Here is a 14,887-nt window from a genome sequence, read left to right as displayed (position 1 = left end):
ATTCTGTTGCTCAAACTGGTTTCACTCTAAAACTGTTTCCAGAATCACTGACAGAGGATCAGAGACTTATAGTTCTACAGTTTGATGCATTTATAGTTGAATACTTTTACAGTTATACAGGTTAATACTTTTGTAATTTCACAGTTTCATACTTTTACAGCTGAATATTCTTATAGTTTTTTAGTTGAATATTTTTACAGTTTTATATTTTTACAGTGCAGACTACAGCAGGAGGCGTGTTCATCCGATTTCAGATTCACTCTGAGGAACTCTGGTAGTGGAGCTGAAACACTTGGAGGACTCTGCTGGACCAACACGTCTGTCTGTCTGTCTGTCTGTCCACCTGTCTGTCTGTCCTCTACTGTCTGTCTGTCTGTCCTCTACTGTCTGTCTGTATCTGTCTGTCTGTCCACCTGTCTGTCTCTTTGTCTGTCTGTCTGTCTGTACCTGTCTGTCTGTATCTGTCTGTCTGTCTGTCTGTCTGTCTGCCTGCATCTGTCTATACCTGTCTGTCTGTCTGTACCTGTCTGCCTGTACCTGTCTGTCTGAATCTGTCTGTCTCTCTGTCTGTCCACCTGTCTGTCTGCCTGCAGCTGGACTCTCTGAGGACTGTCCTTCTTGTCCGTCCGTCTATCCTCCTCCAGCGTCTCACTCTGGTTTATTTTTATTTCTTTTCCTGAAGCGATGAGGTCATGGGATAAGCAGCCAATCAGAGCAGAGTTTGTGTCTGCGAGGCCTTGGATTGGTTCGCTGCTGATGAACTGCTTTTTAATGAAATGTTCAGCTGATTTCTGACATATTTCGATTAATTCAGTCTTTTGGAATTCATCTGTTTATCTGAGTTCAACTCATTTAGTCTGAGTTTAGTTAAAGCTGCAGAATCTTTATTCGTTTAGATTCAATCTCCTGATGGTCCAACAATAATTATTGATTAAAATATCATTATTATAGCTCTAATTATTGGTTTCTTTTGAACTGATATCTGATGTAAAATCAGATATCAATATGTAAAATTACATTCATAAATGAGTTACTATTTTTCACATTTTGATGTACTTTTATTTCAATTAACTTGTCATATCTGTAGAATCATCAGCTGGCTGGCTGGTTGGTTGGTAGATTGGTTGGTTGGTTGGTTGGTAGATTGGCTGGTTGGTTGGTAGGTTGGTAGATTGGCTGGCTGGTTGGTAGATTGGTTGGTTGGTTGGTTGGTTGGTTGGTTGGTTGGTTGGTAGATTGGCTGGTTGGTTGGTTGGTTGGTAGATTGGCTGGTTGGCAGATTGACTGGTTGGTTGGTTGGTTGGTTGGTTGGTTGGTTGGTTGGTTGGTTGGTTGGTTGGTAGATTGGCTGGTTGGTTGGTTGGTTGGTAGATTGGCTGGTTGGTTGGTAGATTGGTTGGTTGATTGGTTGGTAGATTGGTTGGTTGGTTGGTAGGTTGGTTGGCTGGTTGGTAGATTGGCTGGTTGGTTGGTAGATTGGTTGGCTGGTTGGTTGGTAGATTGGCTGGTTGGTAGATTGGCTGGCTGGTTGGTAGATTGGCTGGTTGGTTGGTAGATTGGTTGGTTGGTAGATTGGTTGGTTGGTAGATTGGCTGGTTGGTTGGTAGATTGGTTGGTTGGTAGATTGGCTGGTTGGTAGATTGGCTGGTTGGTAGATTGGCTGGTTGGTTGGTAGGTTGCTTGGCTGGTAGGTTGCTGGGTTTGCAGGCTGGCTGGTTTGTCAATCACTCAGTCAGTTCATTTGTTCGTTCGTTAGTTCATTAATTTGTTGATTCTTCTTCATTTAGACTTTTATCTCAACTCTAAACTCAGCAACTCAACCAGTGACCCAAGCAGAACCAGAGTGAAGTGAATCAGGAGCGGTGGGACTGGAGGGAACTCGGTGGACAGGAAGTGTTGATGAACTGGTTCCCTGTGGTTCTGTTTGAATCAGTCTGAGCTGTTGGTGATGAAGCGTCTGAGCAGCCGCATGCTGAGGAGGTGGACGGACCGCAGGAGGAGCGAAGACGAGGAGGACGAGGAGACAGACAGACCAACTACCAGACTGATGCTGAGGAGGAAGTCTGAACCCTGTGGACGGACGGAGGAGGACAAGAAGAAGACGGAGCGCCGGAGGTCCCGAACCAGCATGGAGGCCGAGGACGGGTCGGACAGGAAGTCCTTGATGCTGCTGGAGGACCGAGGATGCGACAGGAAGACAGCCAGGCGGCGCTCGGAGCCCTGCAGCGTCCTGAACGTCCAGCTGTTGTCCAGCAGGAAGAGGATGGACAGGGGGAGGTCCGACCTGGCTGGGGACCTGCAGAACCGTAAGACGGGTTTGAGGGGAGGGTTGGTCCCTGCTAGAACTCAAAAAAATCTGTCTGAAATGTCTCCGTCCAAATGATAGGAAAAGTGCACAGACAGACAGACAGACAGACAGACAGGTAGGTAGATACAGATGCAAATAATTTGTTCTAAAGGACCCAAAAGTTGTCCAGAATGATGTCCGTTTGTCTGGAAGGAGTTTAAAACTTGTCAGAAATCACAGAAAAGTTGTCCAGAATGACAGCGTTTTTCCAAAATGATTTGAAACTTTCCCAGGTTTAGTTGGGTTTTGTTCTAAATTGTAGAAAAAGTGTCTAAGTGACTCAAACTTTGTCTGAAATGACAAAATCTCTTACAAATTTAGTCGCAGTGAGTCTGAAATGACAAAAAAGACCCAGAAATCATCCCAATGCTCTGATAAAATCACAAAACTTTGACCCAAAAATCAACAAAATCGAAGCCACTCCACACAACAAAAGAAAGAGGAAAGTGATGGATTCAAACCCAGACAGGAAGTTAAGCTGCAGCACTTTGTTAGTGGAACTACATGGATGTGTTCAGTGATTCTAGCTGGACTTTTAAAGGCGTTCATTCTACAGTTAATTTATTTATTTAATGTTTATTCAACAGGGACGATTAATACAGCATTGCCACAATGGGAAAAGGTGAATGTATATCGGACGTCTAGCTTCAGCTAATTTGCAGTCTTTGTCCCTGGTCAGGATTTACAGTAAAATGAATTAAACAGAATACAGATACAATTTTACAAATAAAATAATCCAGTGAATACAATCAATGAGTACCACAAATAAATAAACAGAGTTATAGTAAATTAAAACTAAAACACAAGTTACATTTAACCCCTTAAGCTTCAGTGTACCGCCGGCGGTACACCTACTAATTTGCATAGGAATTTCAAGAATGTCCGACGGGTGCAAACGCGATTATACAAACACTATACACCGATGGAAAGCTTAGATTCTCATGAATCCGCCGGTATAAACCACTTTCAGATGTGATTACTCAGCCCGGTCTCACGGGGATTCGTGAAACTGTCATGTCAGTTTTTGTTTCGGTTTCGTGCGCACCAACACGATGTCGTCATGTTTTTCGTGCCGCTCACCACGAGCGAAACCCGCTGTGGTAATCACATCTGAAAGTGGTTTATACCGGCGGATTCATGACGATCTAAGCTGTCCATCGGTGTTTGCGGTGGCCGCTGCGGCCGCCGCTTCAGCCGCCGGACATTCTTTAAATTCCTATGCAAATTGGGCGGATTCATGACGATTTAAGCTGTCCATCGGCGTCCGCAAACGCCGATGGACAGCTTAAATCGTCATGAATCCGCCGGTATAAACCACTTTCGCGGCACAAAAAACATGACCATATCGTGTTGGTGCGCACGAAACCGAAACAAAAACTGACGTGACAGTTTCACGAATCCCCGTGAGACCGTGTTGGACTACCACAGCAGGTGAGAAAAACACATTTGTCCGACAAAAACGAATATCCATCCATCCGTTCTCTATACACGGCTTCAACGCACACAGCGCGACTCACATTTCCGGGTTCATTATTACACACAGAAAAAAAGATTCCACAAAAAACGGCCATAATCCAACCTTTTACATCCAGACGACACAAGCCAGTAAACTATTTTGTCCAAAACATGTCCTGAAGTCGGTATAAAATCCACGAATCGGTCGTTTTCAAGGAAATGCACCTCGCGATGCCCGTCCAATATTCCCCGTATTTTTCGTAATTTTTTTATTTAAAAATAGAATATTAGCGATTGTTTTGTACTGAAAACGGCTGGAATTGACTGAAGCTTAAAGGGTTAACATCAGAGATTATTAAAATAATTTACTGATAATTACTTGTGAGAAATGAATGTTCACATTTCTGCTGCTGTTTAAGCCACTGTTTAAAGTTTGCACTGAACTTTTTAAGTTCTGTTTGAGATTTAGTTTCAGATGGTTAGGAATTCCATAGGTGTACGCCTTGCACTGAAAGGGATGACTGCCCAAATGTTGTCCTGCACCTTTGGGTTTTACAGTTTTGTTGTGTTATGTTCCTAGTTTTGTCCTACAACTGTCTATCTTTGTAAAGTTCTGAGCCATCACTCGTGGAGCCAGTCCATTCAAGCACATGAACACAACTTTCAGAAAAGATAATTTTATAAAATTGGAAAAAGTCAACAAATTATATTTCTCAATAATTTTGCAGTGGTGCCATTTTTGTGGCTTCTGGTCTAAAATTTTCAAAGCTTGTTTATAAAGTAAAAATAAAGGCTTTAAAGCTGAGTCTGTGGCCCCAGACAGTGATGCAATGTGACAATGAGAAAGAACCACGGCATGCAGATATAAATGAGCTGCCTTGAAGGAAAGACATGATCTGATAAGTCTAAAGCAGTTCAGACTGGTTTTCACAGTTTTAGATATATTCTTTATATGTATATCAAACTTAAGTTGAGAGTCTAAAATTACTCCTAAATATTTAAAATTATTTACCACATCTATTTCTTCTGCATCAATAGTGATGTGAAATTTATCTAGAACTTTCTTTCTCATTGAAAAGCACATAGATACTGTTTTTTGTAATTTAGTGTTAACATTCTGAAACACTGACCATCTGTCTGCTTAGGATCTCTGAAGCTTGATGGGGTTTTGCTGAGACATCAAACACTGTATCGTCAGCATATATTTGGCATTCAGTGGCAGGCCAGTCTTACTGTACAGAGGAGGTGTTTTCACATGCTTTAAACGAACACACTGTTGTCGACATTCTAAATAGCAGCTAAGCCAACTAACAGCAGTGGCAGAAAATTTAAATTGATGTCTCAGTTTGCTAACAAGTATTTTATGACTTACAGTGTCAAAGGCTTTCTTCAAATCCAGAAACACTGCTCCAACCACGTTTCCTTGTCAAGTGAATGTTTTATTCTCTCAGTGAAGTGACACAGTGCCATCTCAGCTGAAAATTTTTTATGAAATCCAAATTGTTTTGGATGATAAAACTGATTATTTTCAAGATGGATCATCAATTGATTAGCGATAACCTTTTCAAGTGCTTTTGACATTACTGGGAGAATTCTGGTCTATAATTACTGGCATCAGTTAAAGATACATGATGCGACATAAAGGTACCTGCTAGTATTTGTTAGACAGTAGTTTTACACGGTCTCAAAGGTCTCTGTGTGTTGTTGGTGAGTTCATCTCCTCATCCTGTAGATGTTCTTCTGTCTCCATGTTTCCTCAGATGTTAAACTCTGAACTCATGTTGTCTCCTCATTCTTCTGTGGAAGTTCTCATCAAAGTTCTGGAAGACGTTTCTAGAAACGTCCTCCAGTTGGTTTCTCCTGGAGCTCCTACCATCTCCTCATCCTGTAGATGTTCTTCTGTCTCCATGTTTCCTGTCTACTCCGCTCATTATCTGTAGATTTTTCTCCATGCAGGATGGATCTCCAACACTGTGTTCTCTGTTTCTGCTGAGTTTATTTTATTGATTTCCTCTCAGTCTCTGTGTGGTTCTGATGATCTCACACTAGATTTGGTGAGTTTTCCCAACAGAGCCTCATATCCCAGATGAGTTCACTGACTGTTGGACAGCTGAAAATCCAAGAAGTGTTTCAGCTTCACAGAATGTGTCTGACGACTTGTGTTCCTCTGGTGATGTTTAGTTTCTGAGCGTAAAAGTGGGTTTTGGGGTTCAGAAGTTAAAGTTCTGGTCTGAAGAATCTCCATCTGTCAGATTCAGTTCAGTCCTCTCCTTCTCCTCCTCTTCATCATTCTCATCCTCTCCTTCTCTTCCTCTTCCTCCTCTCCTCCTCTTCCTCCTCCAGCCCACAGCCTGTACTCTACTCCTCCTTCCCCTCCTCCCCCTCCAGCTCCTCCCCTCCCTCCCCAGGAGGAGGTGAGTGTTTTCCACCTGGAGACGTACCTGAAGGAGCCGAGGCGTCCAGAGACCAGGAGGCTTCGCTCCTTCTCCTCTCCCCCGGACACCTCCTCCTCCTCCAGCTGCCAGACGGCTCCTCTGGCCCCGCCCCTTCCGGCATCTCCTCCTATCAGGAGGCTGGTGAGTGTTGACCGCTGTTAGCACCATAGACATATATATGTCTATGGCACTTCATGTATTTATTTTATTGTGAAAATCTTCAGTGAAACTGATAAAACCGGAAATGGAAGATATTTTCATTTTAAAGTGTGACAGTCAAACCCTTCCTCCTCTGTTCATTACCTGATGCTCGGCTGTGCTCGGCTGTTTCCGACCAGCAGTGTCAAGTTTACGCGATAACATGGACCGGAGGTGTCCTTTCACAGTAAAACAACCCAGAACTCGTATCCTGCCTGGAGATGTTTCACAGCTTTTCTTCTGCTCTCTGATGATGATGTTCTTTAGGGATCCGTTCTTCATAAAGCTCTAGATTTATACTTATTTTATGTTTATAGTGTGACAGAGCTTTGAGGAACCGGAGAGCTTCTGAGGAACTGTTGTTTTTCTACTGTTTCATTTAGCAGAGCGACGGACATGTGAGAGTAGAAATGGCAAAACGAGACAGAAAGCGACAAAAATGAGACAGAAAATGACAAAAACGAGACAGAAAACAACAAAAACGTCATCTACAGGTTCTGTTACCATGTTGTGGGAAACGTTCCATGAATATTATTTAAAATATTATGTTGATTAAAAAATGTTTTCACAATTACAGAGACATGGATGAAAAAATAAAATCATAAAAAAGGAGATTTAAATTCTAACTGTTCATTAGAGATCCAGTTTGGTCCTCAGGGGGACAAGAGAAAAATGTCATTGTAGGGGAACTCCAGACTGATTTGGTATTTAAAATATTTTAAACATTATTTTCTCCTAGTTTTTATAGATTTGATCTCAGGACCAGAACATTTACACAACTATTGATATTTTAGGGTTTAATACGTGGATTATTGGATATAAAACGTCCTCCAGCTGTGGAAATGACTCTATAGTGAAAGAGAGCAGCTGTTTCTATCAGACCGTCTAATAAATTACCAGGACCATGAGGAAGGACATAGAAGCTGCATTTTCTCCAAAAAATGTGTTTTGGACTCAGCCGTGTCAAGGAAAATGTTTTAAAATAAATAAAACTATGATGAAGCTCAATAACACGGTCTGCAGAGAGCTCTTATTGTGGAGGGCTCCCTCTTTGCATCCGGTTAGCGCTGTTAGCTTGTTAGCTGCTACATCCAGACACCGAAAGGCAGTGGTGACATTTAACGACAGGAGGCGACCGCGCACCGGCACAGCGGGTCCTCCGGATGGACGGAGACACAAGATGGATCCGTGAGCACTGCGGCGGCTCCCGGACAGAGACCGACCGAGACCCGGCGGGGAAAAGACGCTTCATGGACGGCGACTGTCCGGTAGGTTCCCGCTCCGCCGGCCAGATATAGCCGCTCCGGAAAACTGCACGAAAACCGCCTCGTTTCTTCACGGCATCAGCACTGGGGACGTGTCCGCGGTGACCGGAGGGTAGAACGACCCGCCACAGCCCAGAGCTCCTCCTCGGTCACCGGGCTGCGGGGTCCCGGTGCTGCTCGGTGGGATGACAGATGCTCCGCAGGCCGCTGAACGTCTCGGTAGTCCGCTGACCGGTTTCATCCTGAGATGATCGATTAATCATCAGCAGCTGTTCCGATGATGGATACCCTCCAGAATATTCTACATGAGCTGAAATGTTTGTTGACAGTTCTTTGAAAGCATCTTTTAAAGGAAGCTTTTCTAAACCGATGAATTGATTATTGATCAGTTATTAGTTTTTATTGATCACAGCTTCAGAAACCTTCTGCTCCAGAGACTGAGAGGAAACTTCAGATTACCCAGATTTTGGATCAGTAATCAATAAATTGATCCTCAAGTTATTGGACGATCAATGATTTCAGTCCAGGAGAAATCTGGTCTTCAGTTCAACAGAAGCTCCCAATAAATCCACCTTCTGTCCTGAAACTCCCCGTTAGTGGTTCAGTATCAGAGAGTTTAGTGTCCTGTTAAATAATCAGATGGTTTATTAGTAAAACCTGTACAAATGTAAATGAAGTGATGGAACATTAAAACCTGAGCTGGAGGTTAAAGGAGCATTAGTCAATTTAGTTTAGAAGAACTCACCTGGATCCAGGTAACCCTGAGAGAACACCTTCAGACCGACTCAGACTTTTCCCAGATGATTTTAAAATTGTCCAAAATAACTCAAGATTTTTCTAAAAAGTCTTTTGTCGTCCAAAAAAGTGTCCAAAAACAAGAAAAAGTTTGAAACAACTTTGTCCAAAATAACAAAAAAATAATTAAACGTGACCAAATATCGTTTATAGAGATTTAAAAGTGGACCAAGGTGATAAACAAGCAGGTGGTCCTGTCCAGGTGATCACACTGACGCTTGTGTTCCAGGTGGAGGTTGCAGACGGAATGTCGGAGCAGTCGGACCCTGAAGATCCAGGTAGGACGGATGATCACCTGCTGATCAGAGGGGCGGGGCTGAGATTATCCTCAGGTGTTTTCAGGTGTGTCCTCAGGTGACCCAGCACTAAGGCCTGACTGACTGTGTTCAGGGTTGCAGGAGTCAGAGAGGGACATCTACATGCGCTTCATGAAGTGTCACAAGTGCTATGACATCATCCCCACCAGCTCCAAACTGGTGGTGTTCGACACCACGCTGCAGGTGAGCCTCAGGTAGTCCAGTACACCTGAACACGTCCTCAGCAGAGACACAGTCAAGACCTACAGCTCTACGCAGGAGGACGCTGATGACTGATGGTGCTGTGTTCGTGGTTCCAGGTGAAGAAGGCGTTCTTCGCTCTGGTGGCCAATGGCGTGCGAGCAGCTCCTCTGTGGGAGAGCAAGAAGCAGAGCTTTGTGGGTAAGACGAGCCTGAGCGCTACCAGACATGCTCAGTGTGTTCCTGCCTCAGTGACGGAGATCAATACACGTTATTGATAACTATGGGTAGAGATCAACATGAAAACACAAATGTTGTTGTGAAATGTGTGAGTCATGAATCTGTTTGTGTTTCAGGAATGTTGACAATTACAGACTTCATCAACATCCTGACCAGATACTACAAATCACCCATGGTAACACACACACACACACACACACACACACACACACACACACACACACACACACACACACACACACACACACACACACACACACACACACACACACACACACACACACACCAGAACCAGGTGTCACCTCACCTGTCTCCCTCAGGTGCAGATCTATGAGCTGGAGGAGCATAAGATCGAGACGTGGAGAGGTAGGAAGATGTTCTGATGTGAGGAACCGCTGTTGTTCTAGAACCCCACTAACCTCACACCGTCCATGTCCACAGAGCTGTACCTGCAGGAGACCTTCAAACCCCTGGTCCACATCTCACCAGATGCCAGGTACCTGCCTCTCTGTGTGTGTAAACTGGTCTCTGAACAATTTATTATCAGCTGAAAATAAAGTGAGGAGGAGATAAACAGGAAGTAGAACCACAGCCTGACTCCTGCTCCTCATGTCTCCTCCTCAGTATCTTCGACGCCGTCTACTCGCTGATAAAGAATAAGATCCACCGTCTGCCGGTCATCGACCCGGTCAGTGGAAACGCCCTCTACATCCTGACACACAAGAGGATCCTCAAGTTCCTGCAGCTGTTTGTGAGTCCACAACCGACACACAGCAACGTGTACGACAACCTGAATGTAACACAAAACGACCAAGTGACAACAAATTGGGTGGAAAGTGAAGAAACTATGACACAAAGCGTTGACAACGAGCTGTGGCCCACTCAGACGGAGGTGTGTGTGTCTGTTGTGCGTCAGGTGTGTGAGATGCCCATGCCGGCCTTCATGAAGCAGACTCTGGAGGAGCTCGGGGTCGGGACGTACAACAACATCGCCTACATCCACCCAGACACGCCTCTGATCACCGCGCTGTCCGTCTTCACGCACCGCCGGGTGTCTGCGCTGCCTGTAGTGGATCACCACGGTAACACAACAACACACACAGCAACACAACAGCACGGTAACACACAGAGCTCACCCCGTGTGTGTGTGTCTGCAGGTAAGGTGGTGGACATCTACTCCAAGTTCGACGTCATTGTGAGTACTCCTGGTGACCCTGTAGCTCTGCTCCTCAGGGTGTAGGAGGTCGTGGTAAACCTGTGTGTGTCTGTGTGTGTTAGAACCTGGCGGCTGAGAAGACCTACAACAACCTGGACGTGACGGTGACGCAGGCCCTCCGCCACAGGTCCCAGTACTTTGAAGGAGTTATGAAGTGCAACAGACTGGAGACGCTGGAGACCATCGTGGACCGCATCGTGAAGGCCGAGGTATTGTCATGTCGTCTCGATGCGCAGAGAAGAGAAGATAGAAAAACATCTACAGGATGAGGAGATGGTAGGAGCTCCAGGAGAGACCAGCTGGAGGTTCTGGAAGACGCAGAACCTCCAGCTGGTTTCTATCAGGACCTGGACGACTGAGAACCTCCACAGAAGTACGAGTAGAAACCATGAGTTCAACATCTGAGGAGACATGGAGGTAGAAGAACATCTACAGGATGAGGAGATGAAATCACCACAAAGAGACACAAAACTACAAATTGAGACTCATTACGACAAAATGAGACACAAAACACACACAAATAGTCTGATTTTAGTCACTAAGAAAAGAAACTGCTATTGGGGCAGCCCTGGAAACTACAAGGAAGAACAAACCAGTGGTTGATTATCAGTGATTGATTATCAGTGATTGATTATCAGTGGTTGATTATCAGTGGTTGATTATCAGTGATTGATTATCGGTGATTGATTATCGGTGGTTGATTATTGGTGATTGATTATTGGTGATTGATTATCGGTGACTGATTATCAGTGGTTGATTATTGGTAATTGATTATCAGTGGTTGATTATCAGTGATTGATTATCGGTGATTGATTATCAGTGGTTGATTATCAGTGGTTGATTATCAGTGATTGATTATCGGTGATTGATTATCGGTGGTTGATTATCAGTGACTGATTATCGGTGGTTGATTATCAGTGACTGATTATCGGTGGTTGATTATCAGTGACTGATTATCAGTGGTTGATTATCAGTGATTGATTATCGGTGATTGATTATCAGTGATTGATTATCGGTGATTGATTATCAGTGATTGATTATCGGTGGTTGATTATCAGTGACTGATTATCGGTCGTTGATTATCAGTGACTGATTATCGGTGATTGATTATCAGTGATTGATTATCGGTGATTGATTATCAGTGATTGATTATCAGTGATTGATTATCGGTGATTGATTATCGGTGATTGATTATCGGTGATTGATTATCAGTGGTTGATTATCGGTGATTGATTATCGGTGATTGATTATCGGTGGTTGATTATCGGTGATTGATTATCGGTGGTTGATTATCAGTGGTTGATTATCAGCATGTTTGTGCTGCAGGTTCACAGGCTGGTCGTTGTCGATGAAGAGTCTCGTATCATCGGAATCGTCTCTCTGTCAGACATCCTGCAGGCCCTGGTCCTCACTCCTGCTGGTACACACACACACACACACACACACACACACACACACAATCAGACATAAAGAGACCTCTCACCTGTCTGTCTGTCTGCAGGTCTGACCAGGAAAGAGTCTCTTCCTTCACAACCAACAGCTTTGGACTCAACAGACCCTGAGACAGTGTGTCATACTGGACTGGACCAGGACCAGGGACTAGACCAGGGACTGGACCAGGACCAGGACCATGGATTGGAGCCTGATCCAGAGACAGAAACCGCACCTGAACCGAACCAGGACCAGGACCAGGACCAGGACCAGGAGACAGATAAAGACACAGAAACAGAAGCTGCAGAGACCTGCCAGCAGGGGGAGACAGCAGAGGGTGGAACAGCAGAGGGTGGGACAGCAGAGGGTGGGACAGCAGAGGGTGGAACAGCAGAAGATGAGACAGCAGAGGGTGGGACAGCAGAGGGTGGGACAGCAGAGGGTGGGACAGCAGAGGATGAGACAGCAGAAGGTGGGACAGCAGAAGGTGGGACAGCAGAAGGTGGGACAGCAGAGGGTGGGACAGCAGAGGGTGGGACAGCAGAAGGTGGGACAGCAGAGGGTGGGACAGCAGAGGGTGGAACAGCAGAAGATGAGACAGCAGAGGGTGGGACAGCAGAGGGTGGGACAGCAGAGGGTGGAACAGCAGAAGATGAGACAGCAGAGGGTGGGACAGCAGAGGGTGGGACAGCAGAGGGTGGAACAGCAGAAGATGAGACAGCAGAGGGTGGGACAGCAGAGGGTGGGACAGCAGAAGGTGGGACAGCAGAAGGTGGGACAGCAGAGGGTGGGACAGCAGAAGGTGGGACAGCAGAAGGTGGGACAGCAGAGGGTGGGACAGCAGAGGGTGGGACAGCAGAGGGTGGGACAGCAGAAGATGAGACAGCAGAGGGTGGGACAGCAGAGGGTGGGACAGCAGAAGATGAGACAGCAGAGGGTGGGACAGCAGAAGGTGGGACAGCAGAGGGTGGGACAGCAGAGGGTGGGACAGCAGAAGATGAGACAGCAGAGGGTGGGACAGCAGAAGGTGGGACAGCAGAAGGTGGGACAGCAGAGGGTGGGACAGCAGAGGGTGGGACAGCAGAAGGTGGGATGGATCAGGAGGCTGAGGGGGAGGAGGAGGCAGCGTGACATCATGCGTCCCTCTGGACTCTGGTCGAGTCGACCACCACAGAAGAAGAATAAGGGAGAGAATGATTTTTATTGGCCATCGGCTGGACAGGCTGCGATTGGACAGCTGCTCTGTGGGCGGGGCTGGTGGGTGACTGACATGTGCTGGAACCAATCAGAGACCTCAGAGGAGGAGCAAGGATGGGGTCAGAGGTTTGGTTCTGGAGGTTTCATGGATCATACTAATTCCTGGAGATTCACAGTTTAGAAAACAAGGAATGAATGTCAGACAGTAATCAGATTACTTCTGTTTCTGGTATCAGATTACTAACTACAGGTTCACTAGGAACTCAGTGGAACTAAAGTGAGGTTCTCTGGTTCCTCCTTCAGTTCTCCTCATGGAGGAAACCAGAGTCCACTCATTTCTTCTCTGTGTTCTTCAGCTGCTCTCTGCTGGAGGGGTTGTGTTCCTCTACCTTTCTCTGGAGAACACCTCAAAGGTTCTGCTGGCTTCAGGACTCACACTGTCCAGGTCCTGGTCCCACTTGGTTCTAGTGGAGAAGCTCTGGTGTGATGTTGTTCTTTGGATGTTCTCCTGCTGGAATGTTCCTCTCCTTCATCTGGTCACCCAGTATCCTGGTTCCTCCTCAGACCTTCATGCTGCATCTAGAAATGTCTTCAACACCTTCTGACCTCATGCAGCCCCAGATCATCACACCTCCACCTCCATGCTTCACTGTCAGGACCATCCATCCACTGTTGTAGTCCTGGTCAGGTTCTCACCAAACATCTGGACTCCATCTGAGCCCAACTCATTGATCTTCATCTGACCAAAGAATGTTCTCCAGCATCCATCAGGCTTCTTCTCATGTTCTTCAGCAAACTTTCATCTGGAAGTTTAGTTCTGAGCAGCAGCCAGGTTTAGTTCTGGTCCTCCGTCCATAGAGGTTGATGTTCTGAAGGTTCCTTCACACTGTCTGAGCTTCACACTAACTCTGGTTTCCATGGAGAACCCCTGAACCAAGTCTGAAGCAGCTGATGTCTGTTTTTACAGCTGGATGGAGAAAGTAGTTCACTGTGTGTGGAGTCACTTTAGGAGCTCTGATTAGTGGAACTATGAGTTTGTGTTTTCAGAACAGAGGTGTTAAACTAGAAGTAATTTGATTACTCTGACTGTATTAATTTCCTTTATAAATGTCTCTTCGGTCTGGCAGCTGTTTTTTGTATTTTCTGCTCGTCCTGGTGTCCAACCCGTCCTGCAGCTTCTATTTATTTGTCCTGTGATTCATTAAAAGCAGCCTGAGGATCAGTGAATTGAAGAACAGGAATATTAAATCAACGTGGATCCGTCAAACCCGATCAGAAGCTGTAAACCTGCAGCAGAACCAGCAGAACCTCTAAATGACCCACATTCCTCCAGCGGGTCCCTCTGTGATGTCATCACACAGGGACAGTCTCTGATTGGTGGAGTGGTTTTAAACGGACAAATCACACTTGTAGTTGTTCCTGTTCCAGATCTGGGATGTTAATCCTCGCCGTGTGCAGATTGTACCTGTATCGTTTTCCTGACAGAAACCCTTCAAACTCTGGTTGTTCTTTAGGTGTGAAACTCTAAATATGTGCAAAGATGGATTCTATTGTTAAATTAATGTATTTATAAGTTAAAGATGATTCACTGCTCACTTTGGACCAATCAGATTGAAACACATTTAATAATAAGTCTGACTTTATATTCTATATTAATATATATGCATAAGTGTTTTGTCCAGAGTGCCCACGGAGACTCTGGGAAATGTAGTGCTGTAAGCTAGCAGGAAGCAGCAGGAGCGTTTCCATGGAGACTCATCTGAAGTGCTGCTGTTAAAACTATCAATAAAACGTCCTGATGATTCGTCTTC

The 14,887-nt window shown here is 45.3% G+C and overlaps 1 protein-coding gene across 50 annotated transcripts; it reads left to right on the top strand.

The window, feature by feature from the left end:
• The first annotated feature begins 996 nt into the window (after positions 1-996).
• On the top strand, positions 997-14,884 carry LOC110965862 (5'-AMP-activated protein kinase subunit gamma-2-like). 50 transcript variants are annotated; one of them, XM_051940249.1, is made up of 17 exons: positions 1,001-1,227; positions 1,344-2,306; positions 6,146-6,378; positions 8,725-8,773; positions 8,886-8,995; positions 9,112-9,193; positions 9,349-9,407; positions 9,553-9,598; positions 9,674-9,728; positions 9,857-9,983; positions 10,149-10,427; positions 10,511-10,657; positions 11,775-11,868; positions 11,950-12,321; positions 12,352-12,546; positions 12,592-12,606; positions 12,682-14,884. In XM_051940249.1, the coding sequence occupies exons 2-17, from the start codon at positions 1,949-1,951 to the stop codon at positions 13,008-13,010; spliced, it is 2,550 nt and encodes an 849-aa protein (XP_051796209.1). In that variant the 5' UTR covers positions 1,001-1,227; positions 1,344-1,948; the 3' UTR covers positions 13,011-14,884. The 50 variants fall into 50 exon arrangements, with proteins under 50 accessions (XP_051796199.1, XP_051796192.1, XP_051796193.1 ...); XM_051940255.1 differs by lacking the exon at positions 12,592-12,606 and having other exon boundaries at positions 1,002-1,227; positions 12,352-12,396; positions 12,427-12,486; positions 12,637-14,884; XM_051940253.1 differs by lacking the exon at positions 12,592-12,606 and having other exon boundaries at positions 1,002-1,227; positions 12,352-12,396; positions 12,427-12,501; positions 12,637-14,884.
• The last annotated feature ends 3 nt before the right edge of the window (positions 14,885-14,887 follow it).

This window comes from Acanthochromis polyacanthus, chromosome 20, assembly GCF_021347895.1.
Source record: "Acanthochromis polyacanthus isolate Apoly-LR-REF ecotype Palm Island chromosome 20, KAUST_Apoly_ChrSc, whole genome shotgun sequence".
NCBI classification, from domain to species: domain Eukaryota; kingdom Metazoa; phylum Chordata; class Actinopteri; family Pomacentridae; genus Acanthochromis; species Acanthochromis polyacanthus.
This window is presented reverse-complemented; position numbering and strand designations above follow the sequence as displayed.